This window comes from Mercenaria mercenaria, chromosome 12 (genome assembly GCF_021730395.1).
Source record: "Mercenaria mercenaria strain notata chromosome 12, MADL_Memer_1, whole genome shotgun sequence".
In the NCBI taxonomy this organism is placed as follows: domain Eukaryota; kingdom Metazoa; phylum Mollusca; class Bivalvia; order Venerida; family Veneridae; genus Mercenaria; species Mercenaria mercenaria.
In genome coordinates this window covers 44,225,677-44,243,053 of record NC_069372.1, presented here as the reverse complement: position 1 = coordinate 44,243,053, position 17,377 = coordinate 44,225,677, and the positions used below count along the sequence as shown (strand labels likewise).

The following is a 17,377-nucleotide window of genomic DNA, read 5'->3' as shown; positions in this document are numbered from 1 at the left end:
GATCATATTTCCTAGACTGTTTAATTATAATGACCTGATGACCCCAAGTGATTAGGGGTCACTTGACTGTGACCTTGACCTACTGACCTACTTTCTTGTTTTTTTAAGATACAGCCTTGAAATTTGGATGACATATACAGTTTTGCACACCAATTTTAAAACCAGGGTTCGCACAGACTTGAAAACTCCTTGAATTTCAAGCTGCTAGATGAAACGTGCTTGAATTTGCAAAAACCTCCTTAAAACTCCTTGAATTCGTTTCTTGCCTTGAAAACTGCTTGAAAAGTGCTTGATTTTATGATAAAAGTCCTTGAATTTCCTTCTTCAGAAATTTTGGTCAGCTTAATAAAAAAGATCGTAAAAGACGCTTTGTTATATGTACGCATCGCCACGTTTTATGTCTACGTAACCTATGTGTACCGTACGATACGGGTTTTAAACAGACCGGGACTAGGAAAATTACGACGTGTAAAAATTACAGACACCATTTCCGTTACCGATATCGAAGAAAATGTCGTGTATTTTCAACAAAAAGTGGCTTGTATCATATCCATGGCTGCTCGAGCTCGAAAACAAACGGAAAGCCATGTGCAAATATTGTAACAAAGTTATTGACATTAGTTCAATGGGTGAAATCGGCGCTGAAATCGCACGTCAAGTCTGAGAAGCACAAGAAAAATGTACCTGATCGAGAGTCACCCACGGCCACTCTTGATGTGTTTACTATTCTACCTTCGCCCCCAGCAGCCAGAGGCACCTAAACTTGATCTTATATGACATGATAAGTCGCTGTTGATGTAAGAAGTGTTGATCAATTGTTTGCCAGTTATTTTGTGTGTGATAGTGTTGATCAATTGCAAATTGGAACTTTATAGAAAAACTTATATCACGTGATAGTAATTTTGGATGTACGAAGTGTTCACCAATTGTAAGCCAGTCATTTCGTGTGTAATAAGTGCTTGTTCATTGTTTTGCTTAACCTTGAAAACGTAATAAAATTCCTTGAAAACTCCTTGAAAACCCCTTGAATTTTTTTGACAGTCTGGTTGTATGAACCCTGAAAACTGACTTTCAGTGACCATGAATTTGACCTCTTGTCTTCTGTTAGTGTGGTAGCACACCAATTTTAAAACTGACTTTCAGTGACCATGAGTTTGACCTACTGACCTACTTGTACCTGTTACCTGTTAGTGTGGCAGCACACCAATTTTAAAACTGACTTTCAGTGACCATGAATTTGACCTACTGACCTACTTTCTTAATATTTTAGCATCAGTTTGACATTTGAAACATGTAGCTCATATTACTCAGGTGAGCGATCCAGGGTCATCATGACCCTCTTGTCTTCTGTTAGTGTGGTAGGACGGATGTTGCATTCTGGGCTTAACAGAGCCAAAAGGGTCAGAGAGGCTGATACACGGGTGTTCATAGTGCCTTCAAGGTTTGTCTGGAAGTTAGTTTTCTTAAAACAACCTCTGCTCATGTCCCAATAGTTTATCTTCATCAGACTTTGTAGTATACTAGCACGGATCTTTCTCAAAAATATTCTTCAGGTTCTGCACCACATTACAAAAGGGGCAGTTAAAACTAAAAGCAAGAATTCAGTGAGAGCTGTTTGAATAGGTGGATGCCATAGCCTCCATTCACGGATGTTCACAAAATTTGGTTAGAATATGCCTTCCAAGGGCCTTCCTTTTGTTTGGAAGCTTGTCTGTTAGGCTGCCTGTGTTGGTCACCAGATGAAAATGGAAAAACAGATTCTGAAAAATATCTCGCGAACTGCTTGATGGCTCTTGGTGGAAGTCAATGAGGAGTCCTATGCGCAAACCCCATGTTCCTATCTTAAATGTCAAGACCACAGTTGGAAGTCACAGGTTAAATTGAAGTTTGTCTAGATCATTCCTTCTTCGTAGGATTTTGATGTAACTTGGCATGAATATTCACCATTATGACACGGAGTGTCATGCGCAAGAACCAGGTCCCTAGGACTAAGGTCAAGGTCAAAAATAGAGGTCAAAGGTGCTGGCGGGCTCGACATTCTGCCCGTGGGCATGCAGAATGTATTTCTAGTTTTAAGATGGTGCTGCTTCAATGTACACAGAGGTTGTCAGAGATAGAAATAGAAACAAACTTTAAATAACTTCTTTAGAGATTGCTAATAAGCTCCTTGCCAAACATGGTCTGTAGCGTCTTTGCATAAACCTATTTGTGTTTCGTTCAGATAAATGTTCTTCTCCACTGCAAAAAGATGCCACCAGAGCTAAGATTAGACAAATCCTATAAAAGAAAATTTCGAACTTGTGAAAATGTGCATCAACCATCGACCAGAAAGATGTAGTTTTTTACGTATGCACAAAAATATCTTTAAAATGGTGAAAAAACTACAGAAAAACACGCATGTTCTTTTTCTGGTTACATATGTGAAAGGTGGCAAACGTCAGAGATGTGGGTGGCAAACGTCAGCGATGTAGGTGGCAAACGTCAGCGATGTGGCATTTGCAGCCAAAAACGTTTCTCTCACGAAAAATCAGTCACAAAAAGATGGCATAATTTATCAAATTAATATATTTCACCAGCCGATTGCTCAAATACTGTTGAAAATAAGAAAATAGAGAGTACTCGTAATCATTCTCAAATACTGTGAACTAATAAAACTCGTAGAAGAAACAATTTTTCGATGTTGCGATAATCACGAACTTTCATTCCAACACACAAGTATAATTCTTATTCACAATTCTAATTCAGAAGTTGAAATCCCCAAATTTCATATACACACGAAATAATTGTTTTGGCCCAATTCACACAATTTCATGCCCAGAAATTAAACGCTTTCACTGAGTAACACTTTTCGTCATTGCAAAAGCGTAAAACAAAATTAGTATTTCGTTTTCTTGTGTTATTTCTTGAAAAGTATTTCTTTGCTTTGAATGTTGATGTTTTTATTTTAATTCAACTACGGCTACATGATATAATAATTTCTCCTGTCGCTATTCGACATTTGTGTACACTCGGGCTTTATCATATGCCTCTGACGTTGACGTCATGACGTCACAAAAACAATTGACGTCGCTCATTAGTAACGACAGATCATTGAGGTGAAGCTGACAACACTGAATTCTTCCAAATTTTTCATCATGAAATCGTAATGGATAACGAAAATTGCGGATGTTTTGCGTGGATTGTAAGCTTCAGGCAATCATGCAATGAACGGGTAAGTCAAACGCGCCAATTTGATTACAAATGTACACTAAAAAGATTTGATGGGCATCTTTATTTCATCTGTTTTAATATTAACGTGTTTTGCTTTGTTTGTTTTTGTTTGTTTGTTTGTTGTTGCTTTTTTTTGTTGTTGTTGTTTTCTTTTCATAAGAAGGCTACATTGAAGCTTAAAATATGCATTTTTAATAAAGTTAGATCTACTATTATTATTATTATCATTATTATTGTTGTTCTTATTGTTCATTTTCAGTAATTTTCTGACTCTAGATAAGCATACTTGCGAATTTTTTTCTTCATTATTATTATTACAATTATTAAAAATTAAATGTAATTGTGCTACCAGTGAATTAAAGATCTGAAAATGAATTTGGAAGTAATTTGTGGAAATAACGGGTGTTTTTTACATTTGCAAAATAATAAAATATGTTCTAATTTAATCAATCCCTTCAATTTGTGTTACAATAATTCCACATCCATGCAATTCTCCTCCTCTGTTGTTTCTAGTGGGCAAGATTCAGAAATCGGCTCCGCCGACGATTTTATGCTCGCAGGGGTCAGACCATAGACCCATCAACAATTGTAAACGAGACTGGTACCAGGGACATGGTTCTCAGTAAAACTCCATACAAGACAAACAAAGTACTACCAGAAAGCCTAGCTGCTACAATGGCAGCTGAAAAAGGTGTGTGTGTTTTTTTTATTTTATATAATAAAACAAAATTTTTAAATGGACTTGCCTCCGGTTTTTTAACTGTTTAGAATTCTGATATTCAGTATACATTTGATTAATAAAAAGTAAATGCAATTACGTAGTATAACATGATAGATACACATGCCTAAAAAGTTTTCATATTAAGCGTGGTGTCTTCTGTGATAGCAACGCGGAAAATTTCAACAGGAAAATAATTTACTTTATACTACACTAAAAACGGTATCTTCATGACATGTTTTACGGAGATGAATTTCGTAGAACGTATTTTTTTCACACGATCACATTTTCAATTTCTTGTTTTTTGATTATCGATTTGTATATATGTATACATGTTTCATCTGCAGAACGTCCAGTAGTTGTTGGAAGTGTGCCTCCTACAGGACGCTACGACGACTTTGAAAAACTAGGTAATTATTTCAAACACAAGAAAAAGACACTTTTAATCGTGCTTGAAAATTTTGCTCGAGATCATTTGATACCGTTTTGCAAACAACGCTTTCATTTTAATTAAATCGCGAATACTCTACAATCCGCTATAAAAAGCAGAACTTTCTTTAGAACTAACCATCCGATTTATCTTCTTTTGCAGTCGAAGAGTACGTGTCTTGCATTGTAGCCAAGGCTAGAGAAAGTTTGTTGATGGAAACTCAGGCGGTGCCAGGCAACAAAAATGTCATCGTGGAGAATTCTGCGGACTATATTTCCTTGTCATCAAGTGTTATCAGTCGTAAGCATAATTTCATGATACATACATGTTCATGTATACCTCTAACAAAAAGTACTTAATTTAAGACAATACAGTAGAACCTGTTTTATCCAACATTAAATGGTACAAAATGAATGAAAGTGTCGAATAAGGAAGGTTGTCGGTTCCAGCAATATCATATAGAAAGTGTCTTATCATCTCTGCTTTCATGACTTCTAAATATTTGTGCCGGGATACATATTTTCCAGTTATGGTTATATGGAAAAAAAACACCACTATTTACGGCATACATTTTGTATACGAGATGTTACAGATATTTTGACAGATGCTTAGGTTATACGGAACACCTCTTTGATAAGGTATATGTCTTTTGTTTTAGACATCGCCGACATTGCAGTGACAGAAAGCCTTTCCAATGCTTTGTTAGAATCGAACATCAACCAATCCTCCATTCACAGAGACATCAAAGAATTGATGGGTAAGTACTAGTAACTGACTGGTAACTTTAGCCTTGTTATTTGTTTGCTACACATTTTCGTTATCTACATATTCTCAAATAATTTGAAATAAAAACAAATCTGAATTATGCTCTTAGCAACCGGTTGACCAGGACGTTTAGAAACCAGACTCAAGCTTGTCAGTTTCGAGATTGAGCTTGGTATCAATGAATCAGATGCTTGAAACGGGTCTCCAAACTCGGTTTTATGACACTGAACCATTGACAAAAAAAATAACTAACGACCGTACAGACAGCGGTGTCGTACCTTTGCAATTTTTCTTCCACTTTCAAATGATTACATTTTCAGTTTCAATTAATTTTTAACGTTTGCCAAATATTGTTTTTAGTGCAGATGTCTTTGAAACTGTTGGCGGAAAAGTTAATCGAGGACGACCAACTTACAGTTAGATTTTAAAGTAAGTATATTGTCAACATCATATGACATTAATTCAACAGGTAAATTACTTTTTAATGCTGCAAATAATTTGTATTTATTGAAATGGCTGAATATATTCTGATTACCCCTGCCTTAAAACTCAGTATGCGATTTTTAAAAAAAATAATGATTATTATGTAATAACTATAAACATTCGTAGTACGTGCGTAGTATGAACCTTAATACCTTCTTTTCTTTGTTTCAGTGTTGAAAAGGATACAACAAGACGAAGCTGATTTGTTATCAATATTTTGCATATATGTTCATATTTTAAAATGTTTTCATGAGGTTCTGAATTTTATTTTTTGCAATAAAGTTCATAGAAACTTCAAAAAATGGTTGTTTTAAGTGCATATACTGTTTGTCATTTTTTTTCTTCTTGAACCCATTGTAGCTGACCATATTTGATATTCATATAAGCTAATAACAGTACCAAAGAATCCAGCGCGGGAGCCATCTGGTCTAGGTATAAAAGTACTAATGAAATAGGATAAAGGCGGAAAGAAGATTTTCCCCAGTTAAAGTGGTATTTTCATGTTTTATATAAGCCAGTTTCTGTTTTTATTTCACTGTGGACCTATACTTGATACATGAGTATCAATTTCTGTAACCGCGCAGTCTGGTCAGGATCATTGCAGTTTCTCCAATTCCAATAGGCTTCAAAAGCGAACAGCATGGATCCAGACTGGTCTGGATCCATGCTGGTCGCAAACCCATTATGTTGGTTTTCTCGTGGCACGGCTCATTTATATTCCACGTAATATTCTTTTTAATCACAAGCTAGTTATTGTAACGGCATATCTAGTGTATACGCCTGAATTTCAATCCAGAGTGTCTCGGGTTGCAACCTCGGTCCAGTCACTGCGAATTTCTGAGATGCTCTTGAGGATCTACAACCTGACAAAGAGGCCAGTACCGGTTTTTTCCCAACTATTTCGCGTGTATCGGTGCTATAAATCGGACACTTTAAATAATAATAATAACTTCATTTAAAGACGGTACCACATATATCTCTGAAATTTTAACCTTTTCCAGCAATGAAACATACAATCTAAGATCTGCTGCTCATAATGACATAGTTATACCTGAATATCGTACAAATTATGGTAAAAAAAACTTTTGTTACAATGGTGCAAAATGTTTCGAATTCAATACCAAATGAAATTCGCTCCACATGTTCTCTAACATCTTTTAAAAATAAATATAAAAAGTATATCTTGCAGTTGACTGCTTAAAGAATCTCTTTGTTTATATCAGCTGAATTATAACTATGCCATTATAATATAACTGATTATCATAACTAATTAATTGCCTAAATGAAAATTGTATAAATGGATACTTAAAGGCAATGTTTATTTTTAGAGATATATGTCTAAGAATGAATGTGATATCAATAAGAATATTAATTAGGTTTTGTGATAGTGTAAATTGTATTTGGATGTTGTTGTTTTTCAGAAGGCCACATTTAAAATTAAGATGCATCATTTGTACTTCTGTACTGATCTATGTCTTCATGTATTATCTTTTGTAAATAAAGATGTTATTGTTATTATTATTATTATTAGTAGTAGTAGTAGTAGTAGTATATTAAACATGTTAAGTTTCAATGTGGCCTTCTGTCAAATTAATACAACAGTTCAACATACAAAAAATAGATAAAAACTGATTTTCTAATTGTAATAAAAGGGCAGAATTCAAGTGATAAACATTTAAATACAACATTCACTCTAGACAAACACTCCATTTAAATAGAAAAAAAATAAGTAGATTTGTATATCAATCATAAAAAGATAGAAAAAATGTCAAATCACTCAGATAAACATTCACTCACACAAAAGAAAATAAATAAATAGCAATGGCAGAAAAAAAGTTGCAGCTTATTTAGATCCTATTAGATATTTCTTATATTTGTTTTTGAAAAAAGTAAGTGAATCCACACAACGATATTCTGTGGAATGATATTCCATACTTTAGCACTATTATAGCCAAATGACATTTTCATATAATTTGTGCGATATTTTGGTATTAAAATATCATTATGTACAACTGATCTAAGGCCATAAATTTCATTGCTGGAAAATGTTAAAATATCAGATATGTAAGATGGTACAAGATTTTTTTGTAGTTTTATATATCATTAAGGTAGAGATAATCCACGAAGCTAAATCCATACGAAGAAGTAAAATCCCCACTAATTTTACCTCCACGAATTCTTCAATACATAAAATAAGCGTTTTGGCCAAAACCAAGAAATTCCATGCCCAGAAATTAAGCGATTTCACTGTATAACGTTTTTCGTCATTGCAAAGGGATACAACTATATCCAGGGACAATCAAAGCCTTTGTAGCAGCTATGGTTTCTGGTAGTACTTTACAAAATCAGTTTTTGGTTTTGCTGTGTTATTTCATGATATTTTCATAACCTGCGTAATTACAAAAAAAAAAGAGAGAAAAAAAAATTCATTGCTTTGAGTATTAAATTAACTACGGCTAAATAATAGTATCTCCTGTCGCTATCGACATTTGTATATACTCAGACTTTATGATAGGTCTCCCATGCTGGCGTCATGACGTCATAAGAACAATTGACGTCGCTCATTAGTAACGGCAGATCATCGAGGTGAAGCTGACAACACTGAATTCTTCCAAATTTTTCATCATGAAATCGTAATGGATAACGAAAATTGCGGATGTTTTGCGTGGATTGTAAGCTTTAAGCAATCATGCAATGAACGGGTAAGTGAAACGCTTGAATTACACTGAAAAGATAATATGGGTATTTTTTTATTTCATCTGTTTTAATATTGATGTGTTCTGAGTAGTCATTTTTGTTGTTTGTTTTCAACATAAGACCACACTGAAGCTTAAAATATGTAATATGTTTTTGAATAGTGTTCTTCTTCTTCTTCTAATTAGTATTATTATTATCTTCGATAACTGCCTCACTCTAGAAGAGCATACTCGCGATTTATTATTATTATTATTATTATTATTGAATGTAATTGTGCTACCAGTGAATTAAAGATTTGAAAACAAATTGGTATACCATTTATGGAAATATTATCTTTTTGCAAAATAATAAAATAAGCTCTAATTCAGCCAGTCCATTCAGTTGGTGTTACAATAATTTCACATCTTTGAAATTTGCCTTTTGTTGTTTCTAGTGGGCAAGATTCAGAAACCGGCTCCGCCGACGATTTTATGCTCGGAGGGGTCAGACTATAGACCCATCAACAATTGTAAACGAGACTGGTACCAAGGACATGGTTCTCAGTAAAACTCCATTCAAGACAAACAAAGTACTACCAGAAAGCTTAGCTGCTACAATGACAACTGAAAAGGGTTTGTGGCTCAGATTTCATGAAAATAAAACATAAATTTCTGGGATTTGCCTCCGGATTTTTGTCTTTGGAATTCAGAAATTCAGTAAACATTTGTTTGTTTATAGCTCTGAATACAAAGTAAATGCAATGTTACCTTGTGAATTATATGTAAAACATCCTTATAGATACACCTGCGCAAGAGATTGATTAAGAATGGTATCTATTGTGTTAATATCCAGTATAATAATTGTACTTTATACTGCACTAAAATGGCATCTTTATTATGTATTTTCTTCGAAGCGTTTTGACGGAGATGAATTTCGTGGAACATAGTTTTTTCTCGTTATTTTTCCTTTTTTCCTTAAGTATCGGTTTGAATATATAAGTTTTTCATCTGCAGTATGTCCAGTAGTTGCTGGAAGTGTGCCTGCTACAGGAAGTAATGAGGACTTTGAAAAACTAGGTAATTCTTTCTCTTAAATGGTTTAAACGTGCTTGAATTGTTTGGCTTCAGGTTTAGTTTTTCAAACAAAGTATTCACCTTAAATCGCTAATACTCCACAATCCGCTAATACTCCACAATCCGCTATATAAAACAGAACTTCCTTTAGATCTAAACACCATTGTCTTCTTTTGCAGTCGGGGAGTACACGTCTTGTATTATAGCCAATGCTAGAGAAACTTTGTTGATGGAAAAGCAGGCGTCGCATGGCAACAAAAATGTCATCGTGGAGAATTTTGCAGACAACGTTTCCATGTCATCAAGTGTCATCAGTCGTAAGCATAATTTCATAATGCATACCTCGTTCATGTATACCTGTAAATGAAAAGTACGTAAGCTAAGACAATACAGTAAAACCTATTTTATCCAACATTATATAAATAAAAATGAAGGTGTCAGATAAAGCAGGTTGTGGGTTAAATCACACCTATATATACGAGATGTTTCAGTCATTTTTACTTATTATGTTTTACAGATGTGTAGGATATATGGAACATCTCTTTGGTAAGATATATGTCTTTTGTTTTAGACATTGCCGACATAGCAGTGACAGAAAGCCTTTCCAATGCTGTATTAGAATCAAACATAAACCAGTCCGCTATTCATAGAGACATCAAAGAATTTATGGGTAAGTAACTGAAACGAGACTTTATTATACAGTATTCTTCTTACAACAAATTTTCGTTATCTACCAAAATTGTCAAACAACAAGTCTGAAGTCTTAGCAGCCATAGAAACAGCCTTGCCATAGCTAAATTTTAAGACTGAGCTCAATATCAACTAATCAAATGCTGGGTGTATCACCTTGGACAACGATCTAGATAAAATAAAAACCTTAGGATTGCAGAACTTGCGGAGGTGTTGTAATTTCTATCAGCCCCAACCTGTTTCCTTTGCGAATTTTTCAAACAATATTATAACGTTAGCCAATTTTGTTTCTAGTGCAGGTATCTTTGGAGCTGTTGGTGGAGAAGTTGAGGACCTCCAACCTACTGCCAGATTATAATGTAAGTATCTTGTAAAAAATTAATATTTCAGTCACGTTGCTATACGGAAATATCCGATTTATCACGATTGATAATCATCAACATTGTCATGTTTAGTCTTAATATTAATGATGTACTGAAGGTTTTCTTTTTCTTTATTTCAGTGCTGAAAAAGACGGTTTCAGCAGAAAGTTTGGATGAAGCTGATTTGTTGCTACAATTTTGCATATATTTCCATTGAATCATATTTTAAAGATGTTTTATGAAGTTCTGAATTTTATTTTTTACAATAAAGTTCATAGAAACTTCAAAAAGTGTTTGTTGCAATTGCAATATTTGTCATTTTTCTTCGCGACCCTCGTTCTTCTCCTAGTTGTAATACAGGCTTTTCACAAGCTAACTTTATCGGCTATGATTTCATTACGGTAAAACATTTTTTTCTACAGTTATATAAAATATATAAGAAAAATGTATATTTTAGAAACATACGGTTCAAAAACTGAGTATTCTTAGAACATTTTATAATGCTACAATACTACAATCAAATTAGTGGGAAATAAATATCAAGATATATACCTACTAAATTTCAGTGCAAATATGTTTTGTTTGTGTTGGTTTAACGCCGCACCGTCATATACCGACTTTCCAGCTTTGATGGTGGGTGGTGGAGACGGGGAAGACCCCAGGCCATCCTCCCGGCATTATTTAATCACAGGCGGCCACCGACCTTCCGTAAGCCAGCTGGATGGCTTCCTCACATGAAGAATTCAACTTACCGCGTGAGGCTCGAACCTACATCGATGAGGGGCAAGTGATTTGAAATCAGCGACCTTAACCACTCGTCCACAGCACCAAACGATTCTGAACATGCAAACCATGTTTTACCCGACAACTGTCCTGCAATAAATGCCTCTTAGCGATTTAACAACTGTAATAAAATACGTAATACATTTTGTTGCCATTCCGTCCACAAAGTAAGATGTTGCAAACACATTAAATGGTTTGCATATTGTCCATATAATTATTGTCTTATATCAACAAATGGACCTACCAGACTGCTTACTTTTTACGACTTACTTTTTATAATGCACAATGTATCTAAATAAAAAGACAGGCAAAAAAAAATGTATATATTTCAATATTGTCTTATGTCTATGTCTCGTGCTATAAAACTATGATAGTATGACGGCGGCAAGGTCCTTCGGACTTTCGTTGTCTGGTTATTAATCCAGAAAACAAACTGTCTATTGTATTGACCGACGGACCAAATAAGCGAAATTTTCTTCAAATGTGGGACAAGACTGCATGTTCATTGCCTGACTGGCATCAAATTTGTGAGTTATCTTGTTTTAAAGCCTAAAACAATATTCCCCTTTTAATTTGTATATTCATACTTGCCCTTAACAGCATCACAGTTATGTACATATATATAAATGAGAACTTCCCCACATTTAACAGAAGTAGAGTTCAAACGACTGTATGTGTAATACCTCTTGTGATCACATGTTTAGATCTATCAGGTCAATATCTGGACAACTGAAATGGTAGGTTGAACCAAATGGGTCCGGCACATGAGTGGATTGAGTTTAATGACTTATTTTTGAGTCCTAGAGCCATAGTTATGAAAAAATCCATACTAAAGACTTTAATATAACTACTCCCTAGCCATAATTATGAAAAACTCCATACTGATATAACTACTTCCTAGTTAGTATGGATTTATTTCATAATTATGGCTCTAGGACTCAAATAACTAGGGAGTAGTTATATTAGTATGGATTTTTCATAACTAGAAGATGCTTTTACAAAAAAGCGCATGTCTCCCCCAATGCAAAGTGGTATAGGCAAGAAGTCAGTAGGGGTCAGGAGCGAAAGTCAAAATGACACTGATGGCTGGCTGCAATACGGATCATCTACTTGGCATGTCTAGTCATCCCGCTAAGTTTCAACACTCTTGGCGTAGTGGTTCTCAAGTCACTGTTCAAGCTCCTGTGACCTTGACCTTTGATCAAGTGACCCAAAAAACAATAGGGGTCATCTACTCTGCATGTCCAATCATCCTATTAAGTTTCAACATACTAGGTCAAGTGGTTCTCAAGTTATTTTCCGGAAATGATTTCACATGACCAGGCCCCTGTGACCTTGACCTTTAATAGACTGACCCAAAAATCAATAGGGGTCATCTACTCTGCATGTTCAATTATCCTATGAAGTTTCAACATTCTGGATCAAGAGGTTCTCAAGTTACTGATCGGAAATGGTTTTCAATGTTCAGGCCCCTGTGACCTTGACCTTTAACAGAGTGACCCCAAAATCGATAGGGGTCATCTACTCTGCATGAGCAATCATCCTATGAAGTTTCAACATTCTGGGTTGAGTTGTTCTCAAGTTACTCACTGGAAATTGTTTTCCATGTTCAGGTCCCTGTGACCTTGACCTTTAATAGAGTGACCCCAAAATTAAATGGGGTCATTTACTCTGCATGTCCAATTATCCTATAAAGTTTTAACATTCTGGGTCAAGAGGTTCTCAAGTTATTGAACAGAAACGGTTTTCCATGTTCAGGCCCCTGTGACCTTGACCTTTGACAGAGTGATCCCAAAATCGATAGGGGTCATCTACTCGCATGACCAATCATCCTATTAAGTTTCAACATTCTGGGTCAATTTGTTCTCAAGTTACTGACCGGAAATGTTTTTCAATGTTCAGGCCCCTGTGACCTTGACCTTTAACAGAGTGACCCCAAAAACAATAGGGGTCATTTACTCTACATGACCAATCATCCTATTAAGTTTCAACATTCTGGGTCAAGTGGTTCTCTAGTTATTGATTGGAAATGGTTTTCAATGTTCAGGCCCCTGTGACCTTGACCTTTGACGGAGTGACCCCAAAAACAAAAGGGATCATCTACTTTTCATGATCAATCATCCTATGAAGTTTCAACATTCTGGGTCAAGTGGTTCTCTTGTTATTGATCGGAAATGGTTTTCAATGTTCAGGCCCCTGTGACCTTGACCTTTGACTGAGTGACCCCAAAATCAATAGGGGTCATCTACTCTGCATGACCAATCATCCTATTAAGTTTCAACATTCTGGGTCAAATGGTTCTCTAGTTATTGATCGGAAATGGTTTTCAATGTTCAGGCCCCTGTGACCTTGACCTTTGATGAAGTGACCCCAAAATCAATAGGGGTCATCTACTCTTCATGACCAATCATCCTATTAAGTTTCAACATTCTGGGTCAAGTGGTTCTCTAGTTATTGATCGGAAATGGTTTTCAATGTTCAGGCCCCTGTGACCTTGACCTTTGATGGAGTGACCCCAAAATCAAAAGGGGTCATCTACTCTTCATCACCAATCATCCTATTAAGTTTCAACATCCTGGGTCAAGTGGTTCTCTAGTTATTGATCGGAAATGGTTTTCAATGTTCAGGCCCCTGTGACCTTTACCTTTGACAGAGTGACACCAAAAACAATAGGGGTCGTCTACTCCAGCAGCCCTACAACCCTATTAAGTTTGAAAGTTCTAGGTCAAATGGTTCTCCAGTTATTGCTCGGAAATGAAGTGTGACGTACGGACGGACGAACGGACGGGCAGACGGATGGACGAACAGGGCAAAAACAATATGTCTCCCAGAGGCGGGGAGACATAATTATTGCTCTAGGACTCAAAAATAAGTCATTAAATTCAATCCACTCATGTGCCAGACCCTTTGGCTTGAATATTCTCAATATATTTTACCCACCCCAAGTCATTTCTGAATGTAAAATTAGTCAGAAAACTGACAACCTCGCCAAATGAACCGTTAGTTGATGCTTACTCCAGAGAGAAATCCCCAACATCCAAGAATAAAACTCACGACCTCTAGTGTAGTAGTCTTAAGCTATTTCGATGCAGATTATGTCAGGCAAGGGTTGGTGGAAAGGCAATTAACCTTAAGCCTTCTGACGGCAAGTAATTATGTCCTTGCGACCAGTGCAAACATGGTCTGCTCTGTTCGCTGTTACGTCAGTAATTTTTCAGTGAACGTCCCTTTGATAAACAAATGGTGCTGCCAAAATTTAATGATGGAACAATCTATTTTAGAAATTTAGTAAGGTAGAGTTAAACAAGTGAATGAAGTATTGCCATGCAATACAAAGTCCTCTACTGGAAGGCACCTAATTTTCTCTACTGCAGTATAACATAATGAACTGATATCTGTCAATGATGTATAAACAACATTGTACTATATATATAATATGTTATAACAACGCCGATTATAAAACAAGACGACCATGATTGTCCTGAATTGCTCACCTATCCCTACATGACCCAGTGTTGAACTGAGTATGATGTCGTTATTTCTATAATTTGACATAGTGACCTAGTTTTTGAGCACATGTGACCTAGATATCATCAAGATAAAAAATTCTGACCAATTTTCATGAAGATCCATTGAAAAATATGGCCTCTAGAGAGGTCACAAGGTTTTTCTATTATTTGACCTAATGACCTAGTTTTTGCAGGCACGTGACCCACTTTTAAACTTGACCTAGATATCATCAAGGTGAAAGTTCTCACCAATTTTCATGAAGATCTCATGAAAAATATGGCCTCTAGAGAGGTCACAAGGTTTTTCTATTTTTCGACCTACTGACCTAGTTTTTGACCGCACATGACCCAGTTACGAACCTGACCTAGATATCATCAAGCTGAACATTCTCACCAATTTTCATGAAGATCCATTGAGAAATATGGCCTCTAGAGAGGTCACAAGGTTTTTCTATTTTTAGACCTACTGACCTAGTTTTTGACCCAACATGACCCAGTTTCGAACTTGACCTAGATATCATCAAGATGAACATTCTGACCAATATTCATGAAGATCTCATGAAAAATATGGCCTCTAGAGAGGTCACAAGGTTTTTCTATTTTTAGACCTACTGACCTAGTTTTTGATCCCACATGACCCAGTTTCTAACTTGACCTAGATATCATCAAGTTGAACATTCTGACCAATATTCATGAAGATCTCATGAAAAATATGGCCTCTAGAGAGGTCACAATGTTTTTCTATTTTTAGATCTACTGACCTAGTTTTTAACCCCACGTGACCCAGTTTCGAACTTGACCTAGATATCATCAAGGTGAACATTCTGACCAATTTTCATGAAGATCCATTGAAAAATATGGCCTCTAGAGAGGTCACAAGGTTTTTCTAGTTTTAGACCTACTGACCTGGTTTTTGACTGCACATGACCCAGTTTCGAACTTTACCTAGATATCATCAAGGTGAACATTCTGACCAATTTTCATGAAGATCCATTGAGAAATATGGCCTCTAGAGAGGTCACAAGGTTTTTCTATTTTTTGACCTACTGACCTAGTTTTTGACCCAACATAACCCAGTTTCGAACTTGACTTAGATATCATCAAGATGAACACTCTGACCAATATTCATGAAGATTTCATGAAAAATATGGCCTCTAGAGAGGTCACAAGGTTTTTCTATTTTTAGACCTACTGACCTAGTTTTTGACCCAACGTGACCCAGTTTCTAACTTGACCTAGATATCATCAAGGTAAACATTCTGACCAATTTTCATGAAGATCCATTGAAAATTATGGCCTCTAGAGAGGTCACAAGGTTTTTCTATTTTTAGACCTAATGACCTAGTTTTTGACTGCACATGACCCAGTTTCGAACTTGACCTAGATATCATCAAGATGAACATTCTGACCAATTTTCATGAAGATCTTGTGAAATATATGGCCTCTAGAGAGGTCACAAGGTTTTTCTATTTTTAGATCTACTGACCTAGTTTTTGAAGGCATGTGACCCAGTTTCGAACTTGACCTAGATATCATCAAGATGAACATTCTGACCAACTTTCATAAAGATCCCACAAAAAATGTGACCTCTAGAGATGTCACAAGGAAAAGTTTACGCACGGACGGACGCACGGACGACGGACGCTGCGTGATCACAAAAGCTCACCTTGTCACTATGTGACAGGTGAGCTAAAAAGTTATCATATAAGCTATTCTTAGTAAAAACAAAGGGAAATTAATCCTTAAAAAAAAAAAAAAAAAAAAAAATCTATGTAAGTCCACAAGAAGCTCTTTACCAGGTAGAGATAGGTCAAAATACACCTGAAAATTGGATGTAACATGCATGTTGTACCACAGAAAAGTGGTCTCAATTTTTCTCTAACGCCAGTAATAAAAAAGTTACAATAGAATCTATTTATAGTAAAACAAAGGGACGTAATTCTAAAAACAAGGGTGCCTCATGTTGGTGAACATTTGGTCCAAGTTACATTAAAATCCCTCCATGCATGAAGAAGAAATGCTCCATACAGTCATTCTTGAATTTGACCTTTGACCTCTAAATATGACCTTGACCTTAGACCTAGGGACCTGGTTCTTGTGCCATGACAATCTGTCTTATGTTGATGGACATTTGTGCCAAGTTACATCAAAATCCTTCCATGCAAGAAGAAGAAATGCTCCAGACAAAGTCATTCTTGTGTCTGACCTTTGGTCTCTAAGTGTGACCTTGACATTAGACCTTGGGCCTGGGTTTTGCGCATGACATGTCTCATCCAGGGGAATTATTTGTGCCAACTGATATCTAAATCCTGTTTTGCATGACAAAGTTATAGACCGGACAGGAAAAAAATCCTATTGACCTTTGATCTCAAAGTGTGACCTTGACCTTTAAGCAAGGGTACTGGGTGTTGCGCAAGACATGTTGTTTCATCATGGGGAACATTTATGCCAAGTAAAATTGTAATCCCTTGATGGATGACAGAGTTCTGAATCGGACAGGAAAAAAAACCTTATTGACCTTTGACCTCCAATTGTGACCTTGACCTTTGAGATAAGGGTCCGGGTTTTGTGCATGACATGTTGTCACATCATGGGAAACATTTGTGCCAAGTATTATTAAGATCCCTTCATGGATGGCAGAGTTATTGACGGGACAGGGAAAAACTCTATTGACCTTT

The 17,377-nt window shown here is 35.9% G+C and overlaps 2 protein-coding genes across 5 annotated transcripts; both read left to right on the top strand.

Moving 5' to 3' along the window:
• The first annotated feature begins 182 nt into the window (after positions 1–182).
• On the top strand, positions 183–6,593 carry LOC123534065 (uncharacterized). Of its 2 annotated transcripts, XM_045316108.2 has the most exons (7): positions 197–3,211; positions 3,724–3,901; positions 4,276–4,338; positions 4,521–4,658; positions 5,017–5,115; positions 5,484–5,552; positions 5,778–6,547. In XM_045316108.2, the coding sequence occupies exons 1-6, from the start codon at positions 3,146–3,148 to the stop codon at positions 5,549–5,551; spliced, it is 612 nt and encodes a 203-aa protein (XP_045172043.1). In that variant the 5' UTR covers positions 197–3,145; the 3' UTR covers position 5,552; positions 5,778–6,547. The 2 variants fall into 2 exon arrangements, with proteins under 2 accessions (XP_045172044.1, XP_045172043.1); XM_045316109.2 differs by lacking the exon at positions 4,276–4,338 and having other exon boundaries at positions 183–3,211; positions 5,778–6,593.
• A 1,051-nt stretch (positions 6,594–7,644) lies between these two features.
• LOC123534064 (uncharacterized) lies at positions 7,645–10,691 on the top strand. Of its 3 annotated transcripts, none has more exons than XM_045316107.2 (7): positions 7,657–8,308; positions 8,737–8,914; positions 9,296–9,358; positions 9,535–9,672; positions 9,927–10,025; positions 10,345–10,404; positions 10,548–10,691. In XM_045316107.2, exons 1-6 carry the CDS (start codon positions 8,243–8,245, stop codon positions 10,401–10,403), a joined length of 603 nt encoding a protein of 200 aa, XP_045172042.2. In that variant the 5' UTR covers positions 7,657–8,242; the 3' UTR covers position 10,404; positions 10,548–10,691. The 3 variants fall into 3 exon arrangements, with proteins under 3 accessions (XP_053375888.1, XP_045172042.2, XP_045172041.2); XM_045316106.2 differs by having other exon boundaries at positions 7,667–8,308; positions 10,340–10,404; XM_053519913.1 differs by lacking the exon at positions 9,927–10,025 and having other exon boundaries at positions 7,645–8,308; positions 10,340–10,404.
• Positions 10,692–17,377: the final 6,686 nt, after the last annotated feature.